A 12,527-nucleotide genomic window follows, 5' to 3' on the forward strand; every position below is an offset into this window, starting at 1 on the left:
TTTCTCTCCCTGATCATCATCTCTGACATCTTCACATTCGCCCACCCTTCTAATCCTATTCTTTGTCTTCCCCATGACCTCATTCCCTCCACACCTTCCTGTTTTCCCAGTCCATCACCCTATGGCCTCTCTTCCCTTCCTTCTTGAACCAATGGTTTTTTAAAAATAATTTTATAAATTTTTTCCCAGTATATCCTTGCTCCTTTCTCCTTTCAGTGGTCATTCTTTTTGAACAAAGAATAAAAAGAGGGAAAAACTTCAGCAAAGCTAACCAAAATATTGGAAAAGTTTGACAACCAACTCCACACCCAGTACCCCCCCCCAGCAAAATGATCTTGTATTTATTTACATGTCTAGGGGTTCATTAAAATGTAAGCTCTTTGAAGGTAGGAACTTTTTCCTTTTTTTGGCTTTGTATTCCAGTGTTTAGCCCAGAACTTAGCACATGGGAAGAATTTGGTAAATGCTGTTAAATGAATGAACTTCTTCCCTGCAATCCCCTTCTCCTATAAATCTCTCTTCTTTTTCATCAAGAGTTAAGTGTCTCCAAATTCTCATCACTTTATGCCTTCTTGACTTCTCCCAATTTGGCTTCTGATGACACTATTCTGCTGACACCCCTTTCCCCAATAAGTATATAAATGACTAAATCCAGAGACCTTTTTTTCTGTTGGAATTTTTTTTTGACATCTTTGCAATTTTGATATGACCACTTCCTGGTCATTGCCTCTTCCCATGGCTTCCATGACACTGATGTGTCTTGGTGGCTTTTCCCACCTTTTGGACTGCTCTCTTTCAGCTTCCTTTGTGTACTAATAGCCAAATACCCAAGTTAAGTGTCTGCTGCTCCCTCTTCTCCAGACAGATGACTCCCAACCTATGTATCCATCCCTAACTTCTCTGAGCTCCTGAGTGGCCCATCAGCACCACAAATTCAACATACTGAAAACAGAATTCACCCTCACGCTCCTCCTCCAAACCTCCTTATTTCTGTTGTAGGCACCACCATCTTCCCAGAAATGTCATTTGACTCAACATTGACCATTCCCGCTCCCTCATAATTCATATACTACCCAAGTCCTGCCCAGGTCACTTCATATTTCTCCTATCTATTCTCTTCTCTCCACTCTCAGAATCACCACCTTAGTTAACTTCATGCTTTGGTACTTTGCCTTCCATCTTTTCTCTCTTCAATTAATCCTCCTACATCTCAGATCTAACCATGTCACTCTCCTCTCAGAAACTGTTAGGGTCCATCTATTACCTACTGGATAAAAAGCAAACTCCTCAGTCTGACATTTAAAACTCTTGGAAATCCAGCCCTAACCTATGTCTTCCTGCTTACCTCACCTCCCCCATCTTGTAGACTGAAATCCAGGCAAATTGAACTATTTCAGTAATACTTGCATACATCTCTGCATCCTTGTTTCCCTTGTCTCAGGAATCCTTCCCTGATCCCCCTAGTTTTGGTGCCCTTTCCCTGCTCAGATCACCTTGTGTTGTATGTTATATGTACCAATAGAATGAGGGCAGGAACAATTTTGTTAAAAAAAAACTCAACTCAATACAATTCCTCACTTTTTGTTTGTCAAACATAACTGGTGTTCTAGGTTGAGTTCAGAACCCTCAGAAAATCTAAGCATAGACAAAGGAAGGACATTCCACAGTCCTCTCTAGGGAGCAAGGCTGGGCAACGGAGACATGGAAGGAAATGATGAAGCAGCCTACCTTATCAAAGAGCCCACACTCACAGATGAGTTGCTCTCTGGCCTTCGTGTTGATGGCGATGGTGAAGCGCACATGAGCCACTAGGAGCTGTGAAGGAGACCAGATCCACATCAGATCCAGGGTCCACCATCATGACATCACAAGAGGCGGTGACCCTTCTCCTACCCCCAGCAGATTCCTCATGCTGGTGCCCAACCAGTTTCTACTTACCTGTAAGCCCTGCTAGATGCCCTAGAGCAGCTGCCTCAAATTCACTTTGCATGTTTGTTTTAAATGGGCAGCACTTTACACAATTAGTGTAAAGAGTCTAATCACACACAAAGAGTCTAATCAAGATACTATTCCCCAGAACAAAAGACAACGTATCATGGGTTGTAGGGCTATAACATGTTGGAACTTGACAAAAAACTCCATGACTATTGAATATTTGAGGACACTATATTCTTCCCTTGGATCCTGAAGTGACACAAAGCAATACTAATGCATAATCAGAAGGGTAAAAATTGAATTTTCAGTCATAAATAATCACATTCGTGGGAAAGCCAGAAAATATAATTTTCCTTTAGTGCTGCTTCTCCCATCCTGGGGTCTTTGTGCTGTTTTATGGGTACCATATCCCTGCCAGCTTAAAGGTCTGAACTGGCTTGATTTTGTCTCTGAATTCCTAGCACCTGGTACAATGCTCAGAAATAGCAGGGGATTAATATTGTCTAATTGTTGAATGAATCACATACTCATGGAACTGGGAAGAAGCGCCAACCTTCCTCCTGCCTTCAGGCAGCTAAACTGTACCAGACAGAGAGTAATCCTGTCTCTTTTTCAGAAACTTTGGAGGACAAAAAAAGAGAAGGACCCATATGTACAACAATGTTCATAACAACTCTTTTGGTTGGTGGCAAAGGATTGGAAACTGAGCGGGTGTCCAGCAAGAGGGCCTAGGGAGATAAAGGAATACTACTGTACTGGGGGAAATGAAGAAAGGGATAGTTTCAAAGAAATCTAGAACGCTTTGTATGAGAAAAGCCAGGAAAACAATTTATACAGTGACAAAGACTTTGTAAAGATATCTTTGAAAGACTTGAGAACTCTTATCATTGCAAAGACCAAATGCTATTTTAGAGAAACAATGATGAAGATTGCTAGGGTGATATGGACTAAATATGTAGAAGACATATATTTTGGATGTGGTCAATGTGAGAATTTATCTTGTTAGACTATATACATATTTATTATAAAAAATTTGTTTTTCTTTGGTGGGGAGGAGGTAGAGAAAATAAATACCTTTTAATTGAATTTTTTTTTTTAATCTCTGGACATAGGAGTACCATACTCTTCATATCCTCTTTAGGAGACTATTCTTCATTGGTCCTTATGTTAACCACAATCTTGACTGATTTAATTTGTATACTTTCATTATTCTCTTGTCCTCTCTTACCTCCTTTTTACCCTCTCTTCTCCCCTTCTCTCTTGAGTTTCCCTGGAAATGAGGTTAAAAAAACGTTGCTATACCTTGAAAACAGGGTGCACAGCTGGGAGCTGGCGAAACATAGCGATGCCGAACACCTCAGACATGAGATGTGTTCGCAGGAGATGTGTGATGGTCTGGTGGACATGAAAGTCAGAAGATCGAACCCAGATTTTGGCCAGAAGCCAGTCATACTTTGCATCCGAAGGGAGAAAAATGGGATTATCATTTCCTGGATCCTGATTAATCTGAAAAGTTAAGCAAAGGGGGAAAAAAGTTAGAATGCTTAGCTTGTAGGGCACACCTGTTAATGATCTGGTCTTACAGGTTGAGTCTGGAAAGATTTAGAATGACTAAAATCTAAGCTTAGTCACCATCTGGTTTAATCCTCTAATTTCACAAGTGGAAAATCTGTGACCCAAAGAGAAGAAACAGTTAATGGGATTACAGAATTTAGGATTTGGAAAAGACCTCAAGGTGCCATCTAGTTCAGCCCTACCCCAAACAGAATCTTCACTCAACCTCCTTGGCAAGGAGTCATCCAACCTCTGGATGAAGACCTCCAAAGAAGAAGGAACCTCTCACCTATTGAGGCTGCCCATTCCACTTTGGACAGCTCGAATTGGCAGAAAGTGTTCTTTTTGTCTTATCCCCACCCATCATGCTCCTGCCATCTGGGGTCAAGTGGGGTCAAAGCCACCCCTTTTTAATGTGGCAGCCCTTTGGGGGGCTTGAAGATAGCTCTCATGTCCTGAGTCTGCTCTTTTACAGGATAATAGCTCCATTTCCTTCCCCTGACTATCCTATGACATGGATTCGGTCAAAAGCCTTCTTGGTGGCCCTTGTCTGAACTCTCCAAAATTGCCCAAGCTCACACAAAGTCAGGGCTAGGACTCAGATCTTTTGCAACCCAGTCTAACTTCCCATCCCTGACACTGAATGCTTCCATAATTCAGATTTGTGCCTACCACTGATTAAGAAGATGGATAAAAACTCTTCAAAGCAGTTTTCCTTGAGATTCTGGCCCAGGATCCAGGGAAATCCCCTAAGACCTACCATTCCACAGTCCTTCCTATTATTCCTCACTTTTTCCAATCCCACAATCTCCCTTCTAAATAAGTGTCTTCGATTCTCAGCTCTGACCCATGAGCAACAAATACAATCTAGATTTGAGACCAGGGATATCTTAACTTGGGTCCATAGCTAGATTTAAGAGTGCTGATAAATTAAAAAAAATTTTTTTTTAGGTTTTTGTAAGGCAAATGGGGTTAAGTGGCTTGCCCAAGGCCACACAGCTAGGCAATTATTAAGTGTCTGAGACCGGATTTGAACCCAGGTACTCCTGACTCCAGGGCCGGTGCTTTATCCACTGCGCTACCAAGCCGCCCCCCCCAAAAAATTTTTATAATTTAATATCACTATTTTTCTATATAATGTTGTATATTGTATTTAAAAATATGATTCTGAGAAGGGGTCCATCAGCCAAAAGGGTCAATGACACAAAAAAGAAGGTTAAGAACCCTGATCTAGACCATTCAGCTTTCTGGAGTGAGTTAGGTTGGTTCCTGAATTTTGGCTTTCTGTTGCTTTGGGCCATTGAAGTATCTCTCCTCATTTTGACACTGAATGAAACACCAGCTCCTTACTGGACCCCACTGTTTTCCTTCTTTCCTTGACTGAATGAATCATGTTTGTTTACTAATACTAAACGATTCCTTTATTTTATCATTTGGAGAAATTTTGTGGCTATTTCCAGTTGCCTCTGACTCAACCTGCCTCTCTAAGGCATGGTTAAAAATCACATTGGTTGGAGACCAGGATATCCAGGAGTCCCAGGACTTGGCTAAGCCAGTCTCAAAGGAGAGATACACTGACCTTTCCCAGGTTGGTATCTGAAGTGTTTGCAGCTTGTTAAGGGCCACCAGACATCATACCATCCAGAGAAAGTCACCCAGAACTCAGGGCCACCCCCCCCAAGACACCTCCTGAAGAGGACAGGCTCCTCCTCTCAATCAGAAGGCCAACAGACCTAACCTGGGGTTATTCAGGGATTGACCCACCTGGATGGCAATGGGAACAATTTTGTTCTCCAGATTCTTGTACAGAAGACAGATGGGGGCTGCCAGGTACTGCAATGTGCATGGATCCGTTTTGTTGGCATCGATACCATCCAGAATTTCATAGTCCACTATGAAGATATTCCCTTGCTGTCAAAAGGAAGAAGAAACCATTTTTTCCTTTATTCTATTTATAACGTTAACTCGGTTTACATGGATAACTTTTGTTTTCACATCACCTTCATTTCTGAACATGCCTCTGCCCCAGTTGTCCATCCACCGAGCTACTCTATGTTGCCAAGAGTAAATGGTTAAAAAACAATTTAGTAAAACTCAGCTCCCAGATGACTGGGTCTAACAGGATGTGCAGTTTTCCGTATCTATAAATCCCACCTCTGTGATGATGGGGCACAGGTTTATTTTATTAGTTAGCGGTCACTTTGTCAACTCAGATTCAGCCTAGAAGAAATCTCAAAAGTTGACCGATGATCTTGGTCAATGGAGAGGCACTAGGTCAGACTAATGTCTCCAGCTGCCCCAAACCTATCCCCCAAATATGCAAGTAGCGGGCTCTCTTGGGGAACCTTCTCCGAGGTGGTAGAGATCGCAGAGGACCCCAATATCAGCTTCTGACTTGCTCTCCAATACCTCTACCATCCTTGTCCCTGACCAACATCGTGGAAGAGGCTGGAAGGTAATAAAGGCAGACAGAACAGAGGCTCACTGTCCAAGGCTGACTGAGAGAGGAATAAAGTCCAAGATCTGCTATCACTTGGCCCTCTGCTTTGCTCCGATCAAAACCAACAGCATTTTAGTTTTGGACACTTCAGACAAGCTGGCAGTCCTGAAGAGATGAGGTCATTGGGAGGGTTCTGCCAATTAGCCAGACTGCTTCTATCAAAGGTTTCAGAGAGTTGTCTGGTTTCTTTGAGAGCTATTTTCACAATGCACCCAGACACCATATCGATCTTTATTTGCCCCTCAAACTAGGATCCCGGGGTCTAAATCCCAACTCTGACACATTGCAGCCCTGGGTCCATGGAGAAGTCACTCAGTTCCCTGAGCCTTAGTCTCTTCATCAGTAAAATGGGGTTAATAACTGGCACATTGGCTGCCTCCGAGAGTAACTGGGAGAAAAACACTTTGTAAGCTTTGGAGTCTTATTTTATAATGTGGGGCAGCTCCCACACTCCTTTACTTACATCAGAGCAACCCCCAACTTCCTTCCTGAATTTTCTTCTGATAGAGAAAACTATCACTTATCTCTTACTCTTTGTGACCACTGCTGAAGATAGAGTGTGTTCTGGTGTCAGGCAAGTCTAATTCTGAGAAAGAAAAACTCCTTTTACGTGGAGCAACACTTCCAGGCTGTGACTTTCCCACCTTGGTCCCAATTCTTCCTCCTGAAGCTAGACAGAATAAGTCTGCTTCCTAAAGTCCAGGTCTCTCCAAGTTGCTCCCCCACTTCCCAGTGGCATCCTCTCACTTCCAATATCAAATAGCAACTCCTGACTGGCCTCCAAAGCCCCCCTAACTCCTCCCCCCATCACCTTCCAGTCTGATTCCTTATACCCTTCCCTCTCCTCTAGTGCTCACTGGCCCCCTGAACCATCTCTGAGCATTGTCCCGACGGTCCCCACTTTGTGGATCCCCCCCTTGTGGAACACCCTCTCTTTCCTCAGCTTCAGCTCCTCAAAGACTTCCCACTTTCTAGAGGAAGCTTTTCCCACTACCCTCAGTGTGAGCTAGTGCCTTTCCCTGTTGACATTTCCTATTTGTCCTTCATTCTCAAAGAAGATCACGATATCAGGAAGGTGATGCCATGACAAGCACCTGGATTGGATTCGAGGGAGGAGGCTATACTAAATCCCCAGCCTCCCCTTCTCCTCCAGAGTCATCTGAGTCCAGTGGCCAGACATGAATCAGAACAACTGGAGATGGCCCTGGATGCAAGGCCATCAGGGTGAAGTGATTTGCCCAAGATCACACAGCTAGTAAGTGTCTGAGGCCGGATTTGTGGATTTGAACTCATGGCCTCCAAGGCTGGTGCTCTATCCACTGCACCACATAGCTTCCCTCTATCTCTTCTGTCCATAGCTGTTCACATGCTTTTTCCCCATCACACTGGGAGTTCCAAGAGAGCAGGGATTGTTTTTTGCTGCTTTGCAGCTCTTGGCTCATTGGGTGCCCATCCTCTGCCCAACAGCCTGCCAGGCCTTATCCCTGCGCAGCCAGGGACTGAGGAGTCCAGATCAAGAAACTGGGGACTAAGTAACAGGAGGAATAGAACATCTAATGGAGGGAGAAGCCAGGGCCAATGTGGACTATACTTTAGAAGGCTCAAACACTCTGCCACAATGCTCCCAGGACAAAGACCCTGGACACAGACGTTCCCGGAGCCTCAGTTTCCTCACCTGTAGATGACATTACTACTTGACCACCCTCTCCTACAGGGCTGTGAGCTTTAGAGGGCTAAGGAAATGTATTTAATTTTTGCTTTTTATATCATGATCCACACTGTAGCTAAGCATGGTTCATGGGTAAGAATGGAGCCTGCTGGCTCAGTGAGAAGTTGGACTTAGGTAATCTCTTACTGAAGATTACTGACTCTCAAGTCAGAGGTTCTAAGTTCAGATTCCTTGCATGTGGCCTTCGGGAGATGAGCTCCATAGGTCTATGATTCTGTGAGCTCTCAGGTCCTCCCGTCACCAAGGAGCAGGGGCACACACTACCCTTGGAGAGTGTGACTAGAGGGCAGTGCCTCAACTTCCCAATCTGTTCAATGGGGATAGTCATTCCAGACCTGTTGGTCTGGGGATGCTGCTGCTAAGCACTATTGAAATGGGCACCACTGGGGCAGCTGGGCAGTATAGTGGGCAGAGCACCAGCCTGGAACCCTAGAGTCAGGAGGACCTGAGTTCAAATTTGACCTCAATACCTACTAGCTGTGTGACCCTGGGGAAGAAGAAAAAGGAGAAGGAGTTATAAAATGTCTTCTCTAGGCAGCTAGGTGGAGAAAGGGCAGACCGGAGTCAGAGCTCAAATCTGGCATCAGACATATTCCAGCTGGGTGACCCTGGGCAAGTCACTTAAGCCTATTTGCCTCAGTTTTCTCATCTGTAAAATGGCAACACACTCCAAGAAAACCCTCAATAGGGTCATGAAGAGTCAGATTTGACTAAAATGAATGAACGACAACCACTCTGTAGCCTTGGGGAAAGAGCAAGAAAAATGTAACCACCCCTGCCCCCAAAGAAAGGAAGGCACTGTGGGGCCAGGTGATGCTGCTACCTGAACCTCCTGTTCCAAGGTCAGCTGGCGCTCCAGGCTGCACTCCACCATCTCTGTGGTCACTGGGAACTTCTCTGGGATCTTGGTGCATCTCTGGATCATGACTGGGTTGCATCCATTCAGAAACTGGTAGCCAAACATGAAATCCTCCTGCCAATGCTGCATGACATATTCTATGGGAGAACAACACCACCTGAGTCCTTGGCAGCTCCTGGCTCAGCCGGCTAGGCAAGAGCCCCTGGGCCTTGGAGCAAATCAGTGGTAGATGACATGGGCTTTATTCCTTGGGCAATATAAAGAAATCAAAGATGTGCATCTTCTGGGGATGGTTTGGGCAAAGCCTTGAGGGATTTAGGTCAGGAGATACTATGTTCTATGGGGCCAGCTCCTGGTTCCAGTTGCTACTAGTCTTCCAGTCAAGACTGTGATATGGAGCTCAGTTCCGGGGTCCCATGGGGGTTCCAATCTATCAAAAAGAGAAGTGTGCCCTAACTCCCTTCTTAGCCTTCCAGTGACCTGAAGCCCTTGGTAGGGAAAGAGTCTAGAACCAAACTTTCTGGTCAGCTGTAGCCATAGCTTTGATCATGATTCTGCTTAATCAATCACCAAGCATATTGCAAAACATCGTTGATAAGCTGGAAAAGTTCCTGATCTTGAGGCCTGGGTTCAAAACTTGCCTCTGATACCCATTACTGAGGTGACCTCAGGCAAGTCACCCAGACTTTCAGAACCTTATGGAGACCACAAGTCACAGAGAAGATGCCCATCTGCACTGGTGAAGGGAGCTTCCCCATATCAATCCCATGTTCTAACCTTATCCCTACCTGGCCCTTAGGGAAACACAGTTTGCACCAGATTATGTATGTGTGTGTGTGTGTGTGTATCTGCCCATATGAATATATTCACAGATATGGGTTTAGTAGGTATCTATACAGATCTATCTTCCTGTATGTCTGTCCATTCATCCATGTACCTGGCTTCACACACACACATGTTCACACAGACATATGCACGCGCACACACAGCAGTGGGCAGAGGAAGGCACCAGTAACCCCAGGAATCATAATTCTGGAGCCAAACTTCAAAGGAAAGACTGACTCTTCCTGCCTGCCCATGCCAGTCAGCAGGTTCTATTTCTGGAGTTGGCATCCAGGGGCCCTTTGCCAACTTTCAGAAGAGGTTAAGTCAGAAAACTTCCCCTTCTCCTTGGTGCCAAGGAAAAGTGCCCTCTCTCTAGGTGGGTGGCCTACCTGAGATGGTGTTACTGATCTTCACAAAGATCTTCTCGAAGTCTGCAAAGTCACTCCAGGAGGACTGGAACATGTGCATGAAGCGATTCACAAAGAGATTCTCCATCCTGCAGACAAAAAGAAACCTTCATCTGTTAAGATGGATAAAGTCCGGCCCTTGTAAGGGCCCACGACCTCTGGGGGGATCCAGGGCAAACTAGGGCCCCTCCCTGTGCCTCTCCCACAGGCTCAGCCAAGCTGCAGTGGGCTTCACTGACCCTGGAGAGGGCCTCCTAGGGAGGCAACCTGGTACAAGAGAAAGAGCATGGGGTGGGGAATCAGGAAGACTTAGGTTCGAATCCTGCCTCAGACACTCCCTTGCTATGTGACTTGGGCTTCAGTTTCCTCATCTGTTGAATCCTGTGGCCTCTGAGTCCCTGGGTCTGCATCAGCCTTTTCCCTTTCCCCAAGCAGCTGAGCAACTCTAAGACTTAAGGTCTCAGGGATCTTTGATTCTGGTCAAAGAGAGTAGAAGAGTGGTCCACAGCACCAGCTGGGTGCCAGGCAGAACATCCTTACACATCAGGGGGTGTTTAGTGGCCACCGGAAGCTTTCCTCCCCCATGGTCACTGGGAGAACCAAGTCATATGCATGACATGGTCTTTGTTGATAGAGAACAAACAGAGATAAACTTGTCATGAAATGACCCTGCAAGGGTGCGGATGAGTAAGGGCCCACCAAAGAATTCTAAGGTCAGAAGGAGCATCGTGGCATGGAGCAGGTGGGAAAAGCCCCCATGCCAAAGGGCCTAGCTTTCACTGGGCCCTAAAAAGAACACTGACCTTAGAGGTCCAACCCGCCCCAGACCAGCTGGGTGACCTTGGGCAAACTTCCTCTCCTTGGGTCTCAGTTCCCCCAACTATAAAACCAGAATTTCTAAGATCCCTGCTAGCCAGAAGGGTACTAATAAATGTTTAACCACCAGCTCTCCAGAAAAAAAAAAAAACAAAAAAGAATACAGGATACACTTTTCAGTATAATCTGCATATTAATATTTTCTCTATCACTTTTCTAACAATCAACAAACAATAAATCAAGGTCTGATTTGGAGTGTTTGCCCATTTCTGAGGTAGCCATGCTCACACTGAAGATGTAACAACCAGATCTCATCAAGCAGTATGAGAAGCATCCCATGGTCCTGTGAACGATGAGTAAGATGTCGATGGACATAGAGAATGGTTCTTCACAACCAGGCTCCTCACCACATTTCCAAGCTTAATGATCCTTTTCTTTATTTTTTTTAAGTATCTGAAGTTTAGTAACTTGCCCAGCATTACCCAGATTTGAGCATTACCCTCTTGACTCAAGGGCTGGTGCTCTATCCCCTGCACCACCTCTCTGCCCTTTACTTTTCTCAGTGCACTCTCTGGTCCTGCAAACTCACCTTTTTGCTATTCATAACACATTGGGTACAGTAATAATAATAATATCCCTATTATCGTTGCTTCTGGAAAAGGTGTATCGGCTATCTGCCACAAGAAGAGAGGTGTGGGAGTGGGAAGGCAGTAGTGGTTGCCAAGTTCCCCCAAGAGGAAGGACACCAACCATTTTTTCCATTCTGAAGCTATTTTCAGGTGATTCAAAAAAGACCTGGAGACCCCAAACTTTAGACACCCCTAGGCTGGTCCTGATGTTGTAGACATGGAGATGATTGTCTTGGTCAGAGGGAGAATAAAGCATCCACGTGACCTCTTCCTCATGAGTAGCAGGTTCTGAAAATCTAGTGTAACTTTCCTTACAAAGAGTCTGGCTACTTTTTCCTATGTGTTGTGTTTCATTTTGGGTGGCCCTGAAGAAGTCTTATGCATGGGCTTATGAAGTTGGAGACAAAAGATACCGAGCAAGCTGTTGCCCTAAGAGGGATGCAGCAGCCTGATAACACCTTCTGAGCCCTTCCCTACTTGCCCACCTTGATGTTGGCTCACCGCAACAAACCACAAGACATGATTTGAGAAATTTCCATCCTCACAGTAAAACAGAGAAAGTTGTCTTCTTCAATCAGACACAATCATTAAACGGTCTAATTGCTGCCATAAATGCCCCATTCACTAACTGCCAATGGAAGAAGAAAGTGAAAGCCAAAGGCTCATTGATTAGGAGTCTGCAAGAGCCAATTCTAGGTCCCCAGTCAAGGCCAGAATAAATCTCGCCTGTGTCTGAACAATCTAGATTGCTGGCACACTGAGTAACTCCATCATGGTTTCCTCAACTTTTTTCTGCATCTCTCCAAGAAGAAATCATCGACCTCTTTTCCTGGCAAGTCCACCTGACTGGTTTGACATCCTGTGGTCTATCCAACCTGTTCTGTGGAAATTCAAGCATCTGAATAGGAACCACATCCAAAGGCAAATAATAAAATTATTAGGAAGCAGAGCCTGGCTTTCTGCCTTCTCAAATGATCTCTTTTTCCTCATTCTGGTCAACTATCAGATTCAGGGAAGGTTTGGTAAATATATTCACTAATAATGAACAAAAAAAGTTTAACTTTTCTCTAGGCTAAACATATATGAGTGTAGGAGAGGTCTTATGTCAATGGAATTAATATCTAATTGTGGAATTTCAGGTTTTCATCAATGGAATGGAGAGAAGTTGACTGGGGATAAGGTAGTACAGAAGACTACTCAAGGGCCCAGAACATACAATATAGGGGGCCCCCTTCTCTAAATACGAATAAGGCTGACCTGATATGATTGGACC

The 12,527-nt window shown here is 44.8% G+C and overlaps 1 protein-coding gene across 1 annotated transcript in view; it reads right to left on the reverse strand.

The window, feature by feature from the left end:
- ALOX5 (arachidonate 5-lipoxygenase) overlaps positions 1-12,527 on the reverse strand; it is a 68,116-nt gene that overhangs the window by 15,886 nt on the left and 39,703 nt on the right. The window contains exons 5-9 of the mRNA XM_074232586.1: positions 9,792-9,898; positions 8,542-8,714; positions 5,254-5,400; positions 3,238-3,441; positions 1,729-1,815 (exon numbers count right to left, since the gene is read on the reverse strand). Of these exons, the coding sequence (XP_074088687.1) occupies positions 1,729-1,815; positions 3,238-3,441; positions 5,254-5,400; positions 8,542-8,714; positions 9,792-9,898 (718 nt within the window). The remainder of the gene's footprint in view (positions 1-1,728; positions 1,816-3,237; positions 3,442-5,253; positions 5,401-8,541; positions 8,715-9,791; positions 9,899-12,527) is intronic.

Source organism: Macrotis lagotis, chromosome 4 (genome assembly GCF_037893015.1).
Source record: "Macrotis lagotis isolate mMagLag1 chromosome 4, bilby.v1.9.chrom.fasta, whole genome shotgun sequence".
NCBI classification, from domain to species: Eukaryota; Metazoa; Chordata; class Mammalia; order Peramelemorphia; family Peramelidae; genus Macrotis; species Macrotis lagotis.